Here is a 15,000-nt window from a genome sequence, read left to right on the forward strand (position 1 = left end):
TCACTTAGATACCAACCCGAGTATAGGCAGGGAACACCCGCCGAGGGATGTCACCCCCAGTCTGCTGGACAGTCCAAGACTACACTGTGTAGAAGGAGCGAGCCCAGCTGTTAACTGTCTGTCAAACACCTTGTGTGGTGGCGCAGTCCAGGAAGCCCGGGTTGTCGCGCCTTTGATCCTGCGAGCAGCAGCTGCTGGTTCGTACAGCACGACTTTGTTCTTCCAATTCTGCTCTCCCAATTCTGTCCTGCGGCACAAAACCAGCTGAATCTGTTGGAGACGAGCTGATAGGGGGGGTGAGGGGTGGAAAGGAAGGGGCCGAGCGAGAAAAAAACCTCTCTCGCTTTTTCTTGCTATATCAACAAGCTCTGACAACTGCGCCGAGGTTTTTCTTGGCCCCAACACAGCTCACAGGCATCTCCTTTTGACGCTCCCCCACTCCCTGCTTTAACATATACAGTAGTTATTGTTCAAATCAGTCTGTGAATGGAATGGGTTGAGGCCAAGGCAGCCCCAGGCGTCAACACACCTGTGTGAACGAGGCCTTCTTCTTGCTGCAACCAAGCAAAGCTAACCTACACTAGCACTACCAGTTTTCAATTCCTTAGAGAGAATATACCTTTTTTTTCCCTCTTGCTCTCTTGCGCTTTCACTTTCAGGCAGCACCTAATCTTTCCCCCTCATTAATCCCCTTTCTTCTCTAGGCAGGCACCTTTGCTCTGGAATGTTTTTACCAGTGCTATTATTTTTGATTATCACTGCCAGAAGAAGTATTAGGAGTCTGTCCACATTCTCTCATCCCCCCTACACACACCATACCCCCACAAAAAGCCCCCTCTGATGAGGGTGTATAGAAGTACATAAGCCATTCTCTTTCTTTTCCCTGCAGTTCATGTACCAGAGTGAGTTTTTTTTTTTTTTACCTTACTGAAGTGAATTTCGGAATATCCTGTGTGTGACAACACAATTGTATGTCTGCCTTACACATATATAGACTGACAGAAGTGGCCAGCGCTTAAGGTAGTGTCATTCCTCAAAAAGAATCTCAACTTTTTTTCTTTCCTGCTCAGGTTATTTCATATGGGAACTACATATAACACAATAAACAGACCAACATACACACACATACCAGGACAAGAGTGTTTGAGGCTAAATAGTGAGGGCAGGTGTTGCCCAGGACCTTGGTGCAGGTCAGTGCAGCTGGGCCATTGGGGGTCTAGCAGAGTCTTTCAATTCACTCGTTAATGCTTTCAATTATCTGCCTCTCATTGACCAAAGCCAGGCAGAGGCTCCGAATCTCTATCATTACGCCACCTCCAGAAAACAAGAAGGTCATGCATTGGGGTCAGTGGACCCATTCTATTTAGTGTAGAAAGGCCCAAGGCCTGTCCCTGATCAGCCCTCACCCGTTTTTCAATTTCTATTGAGCTGTGTTTGAGTCTTTTGTGCAGCATAACAGGGAGGGCAGGTATAATCTCCATTTCCCTTCACCCTCACCTCACACTTTCCTCATGCTATCAGAAATATGGGTTCTTTTTTCTCTCTACTTCCTACTCTTTATCCCCAAGCTTTGGTAATCGAGTAACAGAGGCTCCATGACTCGTCATATTGTCAGAAGCTAAACAGACAGTGTTGTGGATTACCAGGGGAACCTGATAATGACGCCACGGAGGCGTGACATTTCAAACAAAATTGAACGTCAATTGACTGCATCATCTTGGCAACACGAGTGCCGGTGTGGCTACAGTCAGAGACAGGAAATAAGGCCAATCTATTTCTTTTGCTTCATATCAAACATCTTTCTCTCTCAGCTTGTAGCAGGGAATATAATAGGCTGCTGCCACGAGAGAGGAAAGCCTGTATAGAGGGACATCAAATACATACTTCTTACATAACACAAATAGCGCTGAATTGCACATGAGGGTTGTGAAGAGACAGAAACACAAAGTAGGTAGATGGCTGCCCCCATTTTCTTTCCCTTTTCCCCTTTGTCTTTTGACAGAGTGGGGAATGTAGGGCAGAGAAAATGCAACATCTCAGCAATTAGAAAAAGACACCTTAAGACTGAGAGAATAAGAGAGAGAAAGACCAAAATGTCTAAAACAAGGATGCTACCTCTCTTGGCAAAGGAATCGAAAAAACTTAAGGTTATAAGGTTCCTAAACATGATCCTGGCTTGAAATACCATATAGTTAATGTGCACTTGTGCTTGTTGAGAGTATTTATGAACACTACACAATCCCTTCAAATGAGGGACAGTAACGTCCAGCAGTTAAACATGCTTTTCTGGAACCTCTCTTAAATAATTGATGTAGCACTCGGCTCAGTAGTTACACACATGCACACACACTAAACCTCCAGGCATGTTTGACGGTGACAAGCTAAACAACACATCACCAGTATAAATAGTCCAGTGTGCTGGAAGGATTGAACCCATGACCCCCTACTAGTCCAGCCCTAAGGTGTACATGTGGGATTGTGCATTTCCCCCTTACCACATAAATGTACCCCTGAGTGACTTCAGCAGGGCATCTGTCCATCTAGGCCACTTAATGGATCTTCTTCAGCAACAGTTCTTATTAGCTCATGTTCAAGCGTCACTACTAACTCAGTAGTACTAGGATGAGTCAAATAGAACTCTCAAAACAAAGCTGTTCTTATTTCCCCCTCTATCTTCCACCTGAGGCCTTGTGAACCAACAGGACAGATTGTTAAGGTGGAGACTAGAAGTGTTGTAGTGAGTGAGAATTTTCATTCCTCTTCTGACACACAATCCTACTCTCACTAATGAAAAATCTGCAGCAAAGCATTGAACCTACATTAACATCAGGCCCATAAGGTGCACACAGGCTAAGAAATAGGAAGAGAGATACGCTTCTCTCCTCTTTTAGTAAGATGGTTCAAAAGGAGACCATCAAAGTTATAAACAAAAAGGTGAAAGACAAAGAACACCATGTGCTCAGTAGAGAACTTCAAAACTGTTGTATGTAACCACTAAAAACACCCAATAATATCTGCACCCAAGCTCTGACATTTTGCGAGGGACAGTTGTTCTGCACATGCTCGAATTGAAACATCATTCTTGTGAAGGCTTAATAAATATTCATAAGGCCAAGTGTGGGGGATTATGTGGCCAATGGAGCTCTATTGTGTTTCTAAAATTGGCCATGCTGAATGGTCACGATAGTGGCCTGGATGCTTTGATAACTGCGCTGAATAAAGAGCAACAGTGGTAGTTTACTTTTTCTATTTTGTAGACTCTCTGCAAAATGGCAAATGACTACCCTGGTATCCATGCACATTTGGGATGCATTCCAGAGTGTGAATTGTTTCCCAGAGCTTGGGGACATCTATGTAGTGTTCTGGCACTCGTTGTGATGATACCTCATCTAGAACAGCCCTGCTCTTTGGCATGAAGTGCTTACAGAAACTAAAACAGATTATTGATTTATTGCGTCTTCCATGATAGGGTTATTGGCATGCACCTCGACACCACAGGGCACCGGCGATAAAATTCCGGCTCTAAAGAAAGCAGCAAACAGGTCCTAGAAATACATTAGGGCCTTGTTTGCAGATGTGATTATGAGGTTGAGTGAGTGCATAAGTGAGGAAGAAACAAGCACCAGAGTGAGAGAGAGAGAGAGAGAGAGAAAGAGAGAGCATGTCTGAACAAGGTGAGAATGCCGGATGGCCAGGCTGGAGCACTTTATTTTGGATCAGTCATGTCAGGAGCTGCCTGTTGTGACCCACACCCCTTCTCACTCTCTTCACACCCCAGGCTCTGCAATATGCACCTGTTAAACCTACCATTCACCACCCTACCACACTTATATACCGATAAACTCCTCAATTCACTGCTCGCACTTCAGTCCGTAGCCCACACCCTTAGACATTCTCTTTTTCTCTAATGCCCTTTTATTCTGTTGCAATGTCAGCAAGAATAATGCAACCACACAACACTACTCTCCCTCAATCCCACCCCTCTTTCTTCATCTCATTCTTTTCTCCTGCTTTCTCTCTCACTGCACTCTCACTGCCTTTCCACACTGTAGGCTTTATTTCTCTAATGTGGGCTGTATTTACCCCTTGCTTGGGCTGGGAGGAAGAGCTGATATACAGCTCCCTATAAATAATGTCAGCTGCGGAAAAAGCCAATTGATCTGTGTGCGACTTTCCTCCTCAGTAGCACTGCCAGAGTACACAGACAGGAAGCTCAGCAGTGACAAGGCCCATACATCCCAGCACTACCAGGCTGCTTGCATAGCCAATGAGGACCTTTTGTGGTATAACTGAAGGTTCATTGATTAATGTGCTTCCATGTTTAACCTAACGACAATGTGAATCAAACTATGGTTACACGCTTAAACTTTACTCTCTTGTTCAGAAAGCATTTAAAATGTTCTGGTCCTTATTTTAAATGAAGCACGCAGATACCCATTATCTCTGACGAACAAAAGTGGGGCTGAAGTTAGTGGCACAAATCAAGACCAATATCACAGCCCTTACAGCTGTACAGTGAAGAAAACCATGGAGAAACCATTCCATCCAATGAGCACTAAAGTGAAATGGAACCTCATAAACAGAGCCTTGACTGTATAGACTTTACATTTTATCTTTAAGCACTTTCCCTTTTATGGGCCTTTGCTCCCTGTAATCCAGAAAGAAAGAAAGAGAGAGAGAGAGAGAGAGAGAGAGAGAGAACATGAGTAAGAACAAGACCGGCATAGATAAAAAAAGAGGGAAATGGTGAAAAAAAGGGAAAGAAAAAGAAGAGAGGAAAAGAGAGAGAAGTCACAAATCTTGCTGCTATTCCAGTACGTGACATCTCTGCTCGTTTGCGGCTGCTCATTAACAAACAATACTGCTGTGAAATTGGTTTAATGACAACGTAATAAAATTGCTATTCTGCTCACAGATGGCCTGAGGCGCATGGAGACTCAGCGAGGCTCACTAAGGGTGCCAACACACATTAAGCTGCTTATTCATGAAAACTGCAATCCTCTACTCCTAGGCTCTCTCTCTCTCTCTCTCTCTCTCTCTCTCTCTCTCTCTCTCTCTCTCTCTCTCTCTCTCTCTCTCTCTCTCTCTCTCTCTCTCTCTCTCTCTCTCTCTCTCTCTCTCTCTCTCTCTCTGTGGCTCCCTCCCCTTTACAATCCATACCTGGAAATGAAATAAATTAACCCACTTATTTGCCCTTGTATTCTCCTTCTCCTTCTCCCCCACCCCAACCTCTTGCCCTTGCAGTTCTTTTCCCTTCAAACAGAAATGATGATGTAAAAAACCTACATAAATGTCTGTAGCCCTTGTTATTAGGCAACTCACCAATGAAACTAAGCCACTGAGAAAATAAAAACAATCCAAAAGCACTGGAGTATATAACGTGCACTCTTACTTTTCCTGTATACACATCCCCAACTTTCTCCATCCTTTTGACTACATTGCAAATTAATTCTCCAAATACTGAGATGATCCTTTTTACTATTAATGTTAAGAACAGGTACTCAAACTATTAGCCAGTTACTTGCCAAACTGGTGGTCATAACTGAGTGGCAACACTCACAGTTAGTGCATAAAAATATTGCCAAGCTACCACCCACCCATCTTAACAGGTCCTGTAAATGACACCTGAGTGCTCAGCACCTAGCATTGGCATCACTACATGCACACTAATATAAACCCACGTAAATGTGTTCACACTGTGTGGGGAAAATGTAGACATGGAAGCAGAGTATATTTGATACATACTGAAATGTTTCTTCATTAACAGACTGTTGTGTTGACAGGACAGGGCTGGTATTTATTCCAAAATGTGAGATACGTATTTACTCAAGTGCTGGAGACTCACTGCACAATGAAATCGGATTATCACTGTGGCACTATGGGGGATATCCAGATCAAATGATCCTAGAGAGGAGGGAGTGTGTATGCATGTGTGTGTTGGGGGGGTGTATGGCACTTGGGATCTGACAACAGAGTCAATTCTGCTAATTAACTGCCAATTAGCGGGTCCTAAATGAGGGGGATGATGATGTGGCTGCTCTGCCAGCCAGCCACAGTTGCTCCCTAGCCAGGCCTCTTCTCATCTATTCATCTCTTCTACTTTATACTGTAGCTGTATATTTAGAAAGTGCATGATGCACCATGGTTGCTGCTCGGACTCCCAGGTGGGATCCTAAAAAAGGTCTGACATTTCCATGTGGGTCAATGTTAAATGGATAACCAGCAACGTCAACTACACTAGACGATGTGTTTTGTGTATAGATAGATAGATAGATAGATAGATAGATAGATAGATAGATAGATAGATAGATAGATAGATAGATAGATAGATTGATAGATTGATAGATGCATATATCTTATACATATATGTGTACAAAAGGTAGAAAGCCACAAATGCCCCTGCTTTAAAAAAGAAAAAAGATCCCATGCTCTTGATCAGGAGTTAAAAAAAGACATGCAAACTTGCCTATTCAAATAGTATTTTACTTTTGGAAAATGTTGGTTATTATTTTGAATTTAATAACAGCTGTGCATGCCAAATAAGCTGGTCATAAAAAAAACATAAAAACATTTAGAAAGCAGCTCTGTTTCTGCATATCTCACTTGAGTGTTTAAAGGAAGCAGGAGTTTTAAAGCTATTAACAAAGTTGACAGTGCAGGGAGCAGTTGTGCTGGTACAGACTGGCAAAGGGTGAGAGAGGCCAGGAAGGGCAGTTCAGCTGTAACTTGTCAGGTCGTGTTAATTTGTGCACACGAATGCAAGATGAAAATTGCCTTAGATGCTGCATTAAGATTAAGCATCTAAGCATTTGAGCATGTGGAGGGGAAATATAGTGCCTGTTTTGCAGCTTCAGCGGGAGGTTATGCTTCCCCTCTTGTCACCTCATCAGCTGGGATTTGGGGGGGGCCCTAATTTGAAAGCCTAATTTGAAGTTACCTATTGCTTTCCATTTGACATTCTCATTTGCTTTCATATTTGGTTGTTCCTTCACAAATAATCAAGACAACAAGGGAAGAGTGGGTAAAAATAGAAAATGGCACAGTGCCCTCCTTATTGTTATTAGTGATCCACAGCCGTGGCAGCAGCATTGACTCTGGTGGCAGGGAAATGGTCCAGCGCTTACACATTAGGCAACAACCCAACAAGGGCTGATTTCCTTCTTTTTTAGTATCTTTCTCTCTCCGTTTGTCTGTCATCAGACTCATCTTTCAGACTGTGGAAGAGTGGTGTGCCAGGCAAGCTATGCTGGGGAAAAGGAGGGGGTAAATAATGCTTGGTTGGGGTGTTTCAGGAGTAAAACAGAGGCATGTCGTGCTGAGCCTGATGCTGGGACATGAAAGGATGCGGTCAGGCCCCATTTAGCCCAGACTGATAGAATAACACACAGGCTTTTAAAATGACAACTGCAGCTGGAGCATCCCATTTACTCTCTCTTCCTCTCTCCCCCTTGTTCTCTCTCTGGCTTCTCTTTAACCCAGGACAAAACAGCATGCTATCATGTGCAAACTTAAACAAACCATTTTGGCAATGTTTACCTGACTTCAAAAACCATCAAAATATAAATAAGCATAGCTGGAATAAAGGCTAACTAATAGCCACTTCAGTGCAACCTTTATATCTAAGGATGCTGTGTCATTTAAGTAATCAAACCAGGTTATTGTTTGAGCAGCTATTAATGCCCCACCTTCCCACACAAACATCTGTAGACACATTGTACTTCAACCCACACTGTGGGAGTGTCTTACAGTATTACTTTTGTGCAGTCTCTATCTGTCTCTCTCTCTCATGCAGGTGTGTTTAGGCATTGGGAGCAATAGTAAGTAGTAGACGGTAAGGAAGTGTATAAGAAATGCATGACAGATACACACACATCAGCACACAGCTGGAGTTGGTCTAGGGGTAGTCTAGGTGGGAGCAGGTACATGGACAGGTAAGGGAGAATTGCTGGCATAGCAATACATAGGATAGAGAGAGAGAGCAAGAGATGCCCTGGTCTACTGACATTCGTACAGAGTGCCCTTGTGCCATCCTCCAGGGCCAATTGTGCCTCAGGACAAAGCCGTGATTCAGCACATCCTCCCCTAAGGGACAACTGGAAACTGAAGACGTTGCCCTAACCCCAACCCCTCCCCACCTTCTTTCTTGCCCTCTCCCTGTCTCTCTCTCCTTACTGTTATCTCTTTGTGCTGCTGGCTAGATCCACACCAGTGCCCGATATCAAAGCAAGGCCATACACAATGCCTGTTTAGAGCAGGAATTCAGGAGCCTTTTTGGCCTATCAACAGGAATTTCATATGGCAGAGGTCTGTCATATTCTGATCCCTATACCACCTCCAGCAGGACAAGAAGACACCAGAAGAAGAGGGGGTCTGTCTGAACAAAGACATGCTTAACTCAATGTCTCAACCTGACTGCTGAAAAAAAACAGTATCCTGTCTATGGCTCATCTTTCAAAGCTTCAGAAGAATATTGCTTACCCGTATTTTATATGGGTAAGAGTTCTGATGAAGGAATAGAGCAAGCAATGGGCATTCTTCTCTCCCACAGTCATAATGAGAATGCTTCTATCAACCTGTCTCCTGTAGCCTCTTCACAGTATTAGCAACATGCTGTGATTTTGAGATTTTAGGGCATAAAATGAATTGAATCCTTGCATCTTCAGTCTGTCTGTTTGTCTGTCTGTCTGTCTGTCTGTTTCATACTTCTCTGTCTGTCTTCTTCCAGCTTCCTAGTTTAACAGTCTATTTCTGCATTAATCACCATGACACAGGCAAGGCAACTCAATTTTCTGCTCCTATAGCTAAGGTGCATGGGGCACTGAAATGGCAGCAAGAGGCATGAAACAGCCAGGCGGAGGCTAATCTTTAGTTACTAGTGTAATTGAAATGCTATCCACACTGTAGGGTGCATTAAAGGCAGATAACAGCAGTTCCTGTGGTCAATTTAAGTAGCTTGCCTTCCCCAGGAAAAAAATTGGCTGCCAGATAAGGCAGACAAACCAGGCTAATTCTCCAGGCATGTCCCTCATTGTGATCCAGAAAAAATAAAGTAAAAAAAAAAAATGAATCACAGAACCAAAAAAAAAAAAAAATCAATTGACCCTCAGGTGGCATGTGAGCCTGCAAGGCAGATAAACCTAAAAGCTTGGTTAATGTCGGCCTGCCTGTATAGAACAGATAGAGCACGCCATAAATGAACCAGCTTTGATAAATATATTAAGAAAGGCTGCAAATAAAAGGCAGGGACTTCTCATTTGTAAATAGAAAACCCTGTACATGGAATTAGAATGATAAAATGGGGTTCCATGTAATTAAGTTTGTGTAAAAACCCCAAATCCGTGCAAATACCTTTTCCAGAATTGTGAAAAGAAGCTGTCAGTTCGATTAATCTGAACATCACTGACAAAATGTACAGAACAAAATGAAGCTGCAGATAAAACTGGGTATCGCATTTTGATAAGTAATTCTTGTATCATTTTCTTGCCTCTGTGATCATTTTATTTAATCCACCACCCCCAGTTATGTGCTAAGCCATGTACAAAGGCAGTGCTGGCCAGGCCACTGAAGCCTTAATCCACCATATAGCATGTGTAAAAATGGGAAAAGGTTTTGGGAGGGGGCAGGCGATGGTGTCAGTACTGCAGCTGATAGAGGAAGCGGGATCATGGTTGGAAGCAGGGGCGGAGGTGTAAGATCTTCCTTTTTTGCTTAAACATATCAAAGGAAATAAATATATATCAAACACAGGGTGGTGGCTTGGCGCTAAATGCTTTACTGATAGCTAGCCATGAATGATCAGGCGGGTAAAAAGGATGAGGAAAGGGTAGATAAATAAAATGTTTTTCACAGTTTATGAGCATTAGCCTAGCCTTGGCTGGAAGGGAGAGGCATGTGAAGCCTTTCAAAAATGAAAGGCAGAGCTATGCTGGTGACAGAGATAGCAACATCAAGACTTGACTTACCAGTTGTTTACTTGTAAAATGGTTAGGCCTGTGTCTTGGGCTAGCTGCTTTTTCTGTTCTTCTGATGGGTACGGGTGCTGGAAAAAAAAAAAAAGAGATTTTGGGTTTTATTTTTTAAAACTCAAGGTGTAGGAATGTGTACCTTTCTTTTTGTTGTATGACCCAGATCAGTGTTAGTGTTTGTATGTCTATGCCAAGTCAGTTGTGTAACACAGAACCTTACTTTAGTTACACTAACAGAATGGTGTGCATGTTTAGTCATGACCTCCACCCTACTCAAGTGCTAATATGTACAGACACACACACACACACACACACACACACACACACACACACACACACACACATACGTACACACGTATGCCTGTTACTGGCAGTAAAACAAGTTTGTCAGTAGCAGCAATGCTGCTCCACCCCCCAGTAGATAACCACAAATCCACACACCGCACACTTCCACTTTTTACAGCTACAGATTGTTTGTAACATGCTGATCATTCCACTTGGCACTTCCTCTGAACTCTGCTGAATTCCCCTGCTGAATGAAGCTCAGGCCTGAATGAATAAGGACAGAATAAATCTTCCTGTTCCTAGACTGCAACAACGGGGGAAAACATATGAGGCTAATTTCTCTCATCCCTGGTGTCTTTTCATCCACCGCTCCTGAAGGCTGGCCAAATCAGTAAAGCAAGATATTTTTCTGAAAGATCTCCCATTGCTGCAAATTCTACCTGAAAATAAAATTCCCCAGCCACGGATGCAATGACACAATTTGTGTCAGCTTCAATATGCCAAATACAAGACAACAGAAATGACAGGCCCGATTTTTTTTTCGTTCTTCTCTTGCATGTCTGTGCTATGAAGCATGACAAAACAACCCAGATCTGTAGTGACAGATGTCTTTAAGAGCCAGATTAGGGCTCAAAGCTCACAACAGAACAAACATCATACCTCACTTTCATATTCAACACAAGAACACAAGCGCTTGCACAAGCATGGCACTCGTATACACACATTCAGTGTGATGGTGAGTTAAAATCTGAATGTATTCAGTAAAATGAGGGTGTGCAAAATGTACAACCTTGTTTGCTGTCGCATCATTATACTTCAAGAAATGCTGCATAATACAAGCACGTGTCCACATATAAGCATGAAGAGAAAAGTTTTTATCTTGTAGCCTATGCTGATTTGATTTTCATACAAATTCAAAAAATGCTTCTAATTAATACAAAAACAACCCAAAGATCAAACTGATAATGAAAGGGCTACAAAAAATGTTTCATCATTTGTATATACTCCAGCTTATAATATTCTAAAATTGTTAACTAAGAAATATGATAACACTTGCATAAAAATGCATTTTGTGATTGCTGGGTGATGACATCTTGTTGGCAAAAGGAGATCAAATTTTTTCCCTCCCTGCACAGACACATGTCTGATTGTATGAGCAGTGTGTGTGCTTTCCTTTCCCCTTTCATCAGTGAACAACAATGCTTAACCAAAGCTGACTGTCTGGATGCTCTGCTTTAGCCTCCTCATATTAACTGGGTTGAGCCATGATACGTGCAGAGGCAGTAAGGATACTGTGCTGGTGCAAGGGAGAGAGAGAGAGAGAAAGAGAGAGAGAGAAAGAGAGAGAGGACAACAGCAGATTGGATGTGGTCCTCAGTCATTTACATTGTATTAAGGCTTCCTGGGCCGCTTGGGCCCGGCATGGGTCATCAATCGGCCTGTGGCAGGCTGTGGCGCAGCACAGCCTGGTGATAAATGCATGCTTCTCTGCCTACAACAAAATGAATGGTTTGAACAAACAAGAAAGATGTCTCATCAAGGAGAGTGGAGATATTAAAACTCCATACAGAAAAAAAAAGAACAGAGCAAAAAAAGCCCTGAGTAAGGATATTTTCTGTCACCACAGAGACATGACACACAAAGAAATCCTGTTTCATTTAGCAGGACTCCATCAGTTCTGTTCTGCACACTGCAGTAAATGCAGGCTTGTGTTTTCTATCCCTCTCCATTTGACTCCCCCTCCTCACCTGTCTCACTCCCTGTCTTACCCTGCTTTATTATCGACAGTTGACCACCCACACTTTACATTCATGCCTTCAAATGTTGTGATGTTGTGATGCAAAGTGCAAAATATATTAAGGGAGGCTAGAATGCACTACATATAATAGGCTGGAGTTTGTTGTGGAAAAAAAAGAGGTAAAAAAATATATTTTCTAGCCTTCTCCCTCAGTGCCTCTGAAGAACATGCTTACTTAATGGCTGAAATGCAAACTTGCTTTAAGAGATCACAGAAATGATTGAAAATCTCCTTGCTCACTTCAAATCCAATCAATAGAGCGAATTACAAACTCCCAGTCCAATATCCTGAGAAACTGATTGACCACAAAATGTGAAGAAGTGCAGTCTATAAATAATTAGGCAGAGAAATGAGCAGGTTATTTTATTGCAGAGGCCAGCGCTAGCCTCCGATCGAAACAACTCTGTTAATTATGCTGCGGCCTGTTAATGGCACTGGCGCTTTGCTCCCCCCCCCGCAACACTCTATCTGTCTCTCCCTCCCTCTCTCACTCTTACACACACACACAAGCTCATTCTCACTTACTCATTCTGTAAGTGCCTCATGGGATACACCATTGGATCATGCAGTCCACTGCAAGTACATGTTAGGATTTTTTATTTCCCAAAGTGCATGTGTGTGTGTATATGTGTGTGCGTGCTTGCAGTCTTGCAATCGGTTAAATTACAGAGTGCCGCGGTCGAACATAATGACCGCTGTAGCATCAGCCCCCCAACATCACCCCCAACAACATTCATGTACCCGCACTAATACAGTGCAATCCCCCAAGACACACACACACACACCACCCTCAAGAGCAGTGGGCTGACCATGCTGCTGATGGATGACTTCATCAGCGGAGGAGCAGGCTGCAGGTCAGGGGGAGAAGGAATCCTGCCGTTTTCTTCATGCTAATGAAGGTTTGCAAATCACATGCTTTCTTACTTTTACACACACAACCATAAATATTACACTACACACGCTATATATGCTCCCCATGTCTTCCAAATAATGTGTTTATTAACAGCAGGTGCCTGAAATATCATACATTGTATTTCATGCAAATATTATGCTATTTTTTATTAATAATAATAATAATAATAATAATAATAAAAATCATGCCCACTGATAATGATCTAATTATTGACATAGATCACACAATCCTATTTTGACAAGACTTTCACTGATCATTTTCAATGTTCATAAAACCATATAGATGACATGAATGGTAATATAATATTTATAATATTGCCTTTAATATAGTAATCATAAAATTTCATTTATGAAAAAAAGTTTTCCTGATTTTAAATAAAAAATGCAGACTCATCTACTGACAGCTCAGCTGTTAGCGTATCCCAGTAATGTGTGACCTGTCACTTGAGTGTGACATTTTGTTGACTTAAAGCCGAGCACTGTTTAAACTACAGACAACATCTCCTTATGTGGAGCTTGGCATATGTGTGTGTGGGGGGTACAAGTGAAAAAGAGGTTCAAGTTTTGTGTTTGTTTTATTTTCTTTGGGAGTAAGCTGCTTCCTGACAACAGGGTGAAAACAGGCAAGAATGCAACAAAACTCAATGAGTCAGACTGCTAACTGAACTGCCACACCCAACCCCTGGAAACACAAACACACACATACCTACTTGCACCTAGGTTTTATGATACAGTATGAGCTATCACATGCATGCCCTCTAAAACCAGAATATGTATCCCAGAATGTGTATCATGGTCCTTCACACTTACACTTTCCTGGGATTCCACATTGTGAAGGACCAGAGAGCCACAGCAACTGTATCAATGCACTTGTTTCTGTGTAGGTGAAACATATCTAAGTGGTGCCTGGGCACAGAAGCCACACAGTGATGGTAAACAGCCTCTCTCTCTCTCTCTCTCTCTCTCTCTCTCTCTCTCTCTCTGTTTCATTATATCTTTTGCTTTCTCAGTAGCAATGCCCCTACAACAATCACTGTTTCTACTACTATTTTGCAATGCTGGCTTTTTGCCAATCCCCTGTTTTGCTCTACATTGTTAATTTATGTTCACTGAAGAGGTGCAAGGTTCTCCAACAACTTTGGCTATCAGTTCGCTTGCCAAGCAAACTGTTGCCTTGCAAAAAAAGTGCAAATCGCATGGCATGATGGGGAGGGGTAATGGAGAGGGGGTGAGTCAGCCCCTGAGGATGTCCTAGAACAGGGCTGCTGAGGGCAAACATGCATTAGGGCTAAAAAGCAATCACTCCCACACTCTTACCCAAGGCTATCTCAGGGCAACATACACACGCACAGTACTCTGTGCCAAGAAACACCCGGTGGACAGTTACCGCAATGTTTAGTCTTTAACTGTGGTTCATAGCAAAGGCTGCCCTCAAATCCAAACGTATTAAGTGAACTGGGCTTCCCTGACTTTGATATAATTTTTTTTTTGAAAGGACCAAAATATTAACAAGTTGTATTACTGAGCATGCTCAAACAAATTGGTAACAAACTATGCATCTCAAATACTATATAGCTTCTATACATCCTAAAATACACTCAAGAAATATAGTGTGTGTGTGTGTGTGTGTGTGTGTGTGTGTGTGTGTGTGTGTATGCAGCAGTAATAGTAGGGATGAGGGGGAACCTTATGACTTGGAGACAAAAGCCCCTCTTTGTTTCTCTCACTGCAAACTTGCGCCATGGCCTGCAGCCATAATGATGAGGCTGTTTAATCATCAGATCAAGTTCGTGGCTTCCCTTTCCACCATGGCTGGCCAGCCCTTTCAAGAGGAGAAACCTGATATGCATGTCCTTGCAGGGGAACGAGGGATAAGGAGAAGGCAGAGACGATGAATCTGCCTCTGATCCATTCAGTCACTAGATTCAACCCATTCAACCCAATTCAGTTGTCTCCCCAAGACTCATCCTACAAACTAGGAGTTTAACATAGTTCATTAAAACTAGGTGTCTTACTCTATTGAGGTAACTTGTTAGTCGT

The 15,000-nt window shown here is 42.6% G+C and overlaps 1 protein-coding gene across 11 annotated transcripts in view; it reads right to left on the bottom strand.

Moving 5' to 3' along the window:
- meis2a (Meis homeobox 2a) overlaps positions 1-15,000 on the bottom strand; it is a 67,566-nt gene that overhangs the window by 11,510 nt on the left and 41,056 nt on the right. For all 11 annotated transcript variants that reach the window (XM_046856629.1, XM_046856630.1, XM_046856627.1 and 8 more), the window contains one exon: positions 9,963-10,039. In XM_046856629.1, coding sequence (XP_046712585.1) covers positions 9,963-10,039 — 77 coding nt within the window. The remainder of the gene's footprint in view (positions 1-9,962; positions 10,040-15,000) is intronic.

Source organism: Silurus meridionalis, chromosome 8 (genome assembly GCF_014805685.1).
Source record: "Silurus meridionalis isolate SWU-2019-XX chromosome 8, ASM1480568v1, whole genome shotgun sequence".
Lineage (NCBI taxonomy): Eukaryota > Metazoa > Chordata > Actinopteri > Siluriformes > Siluridae > Silurus > Silurus meridionalis.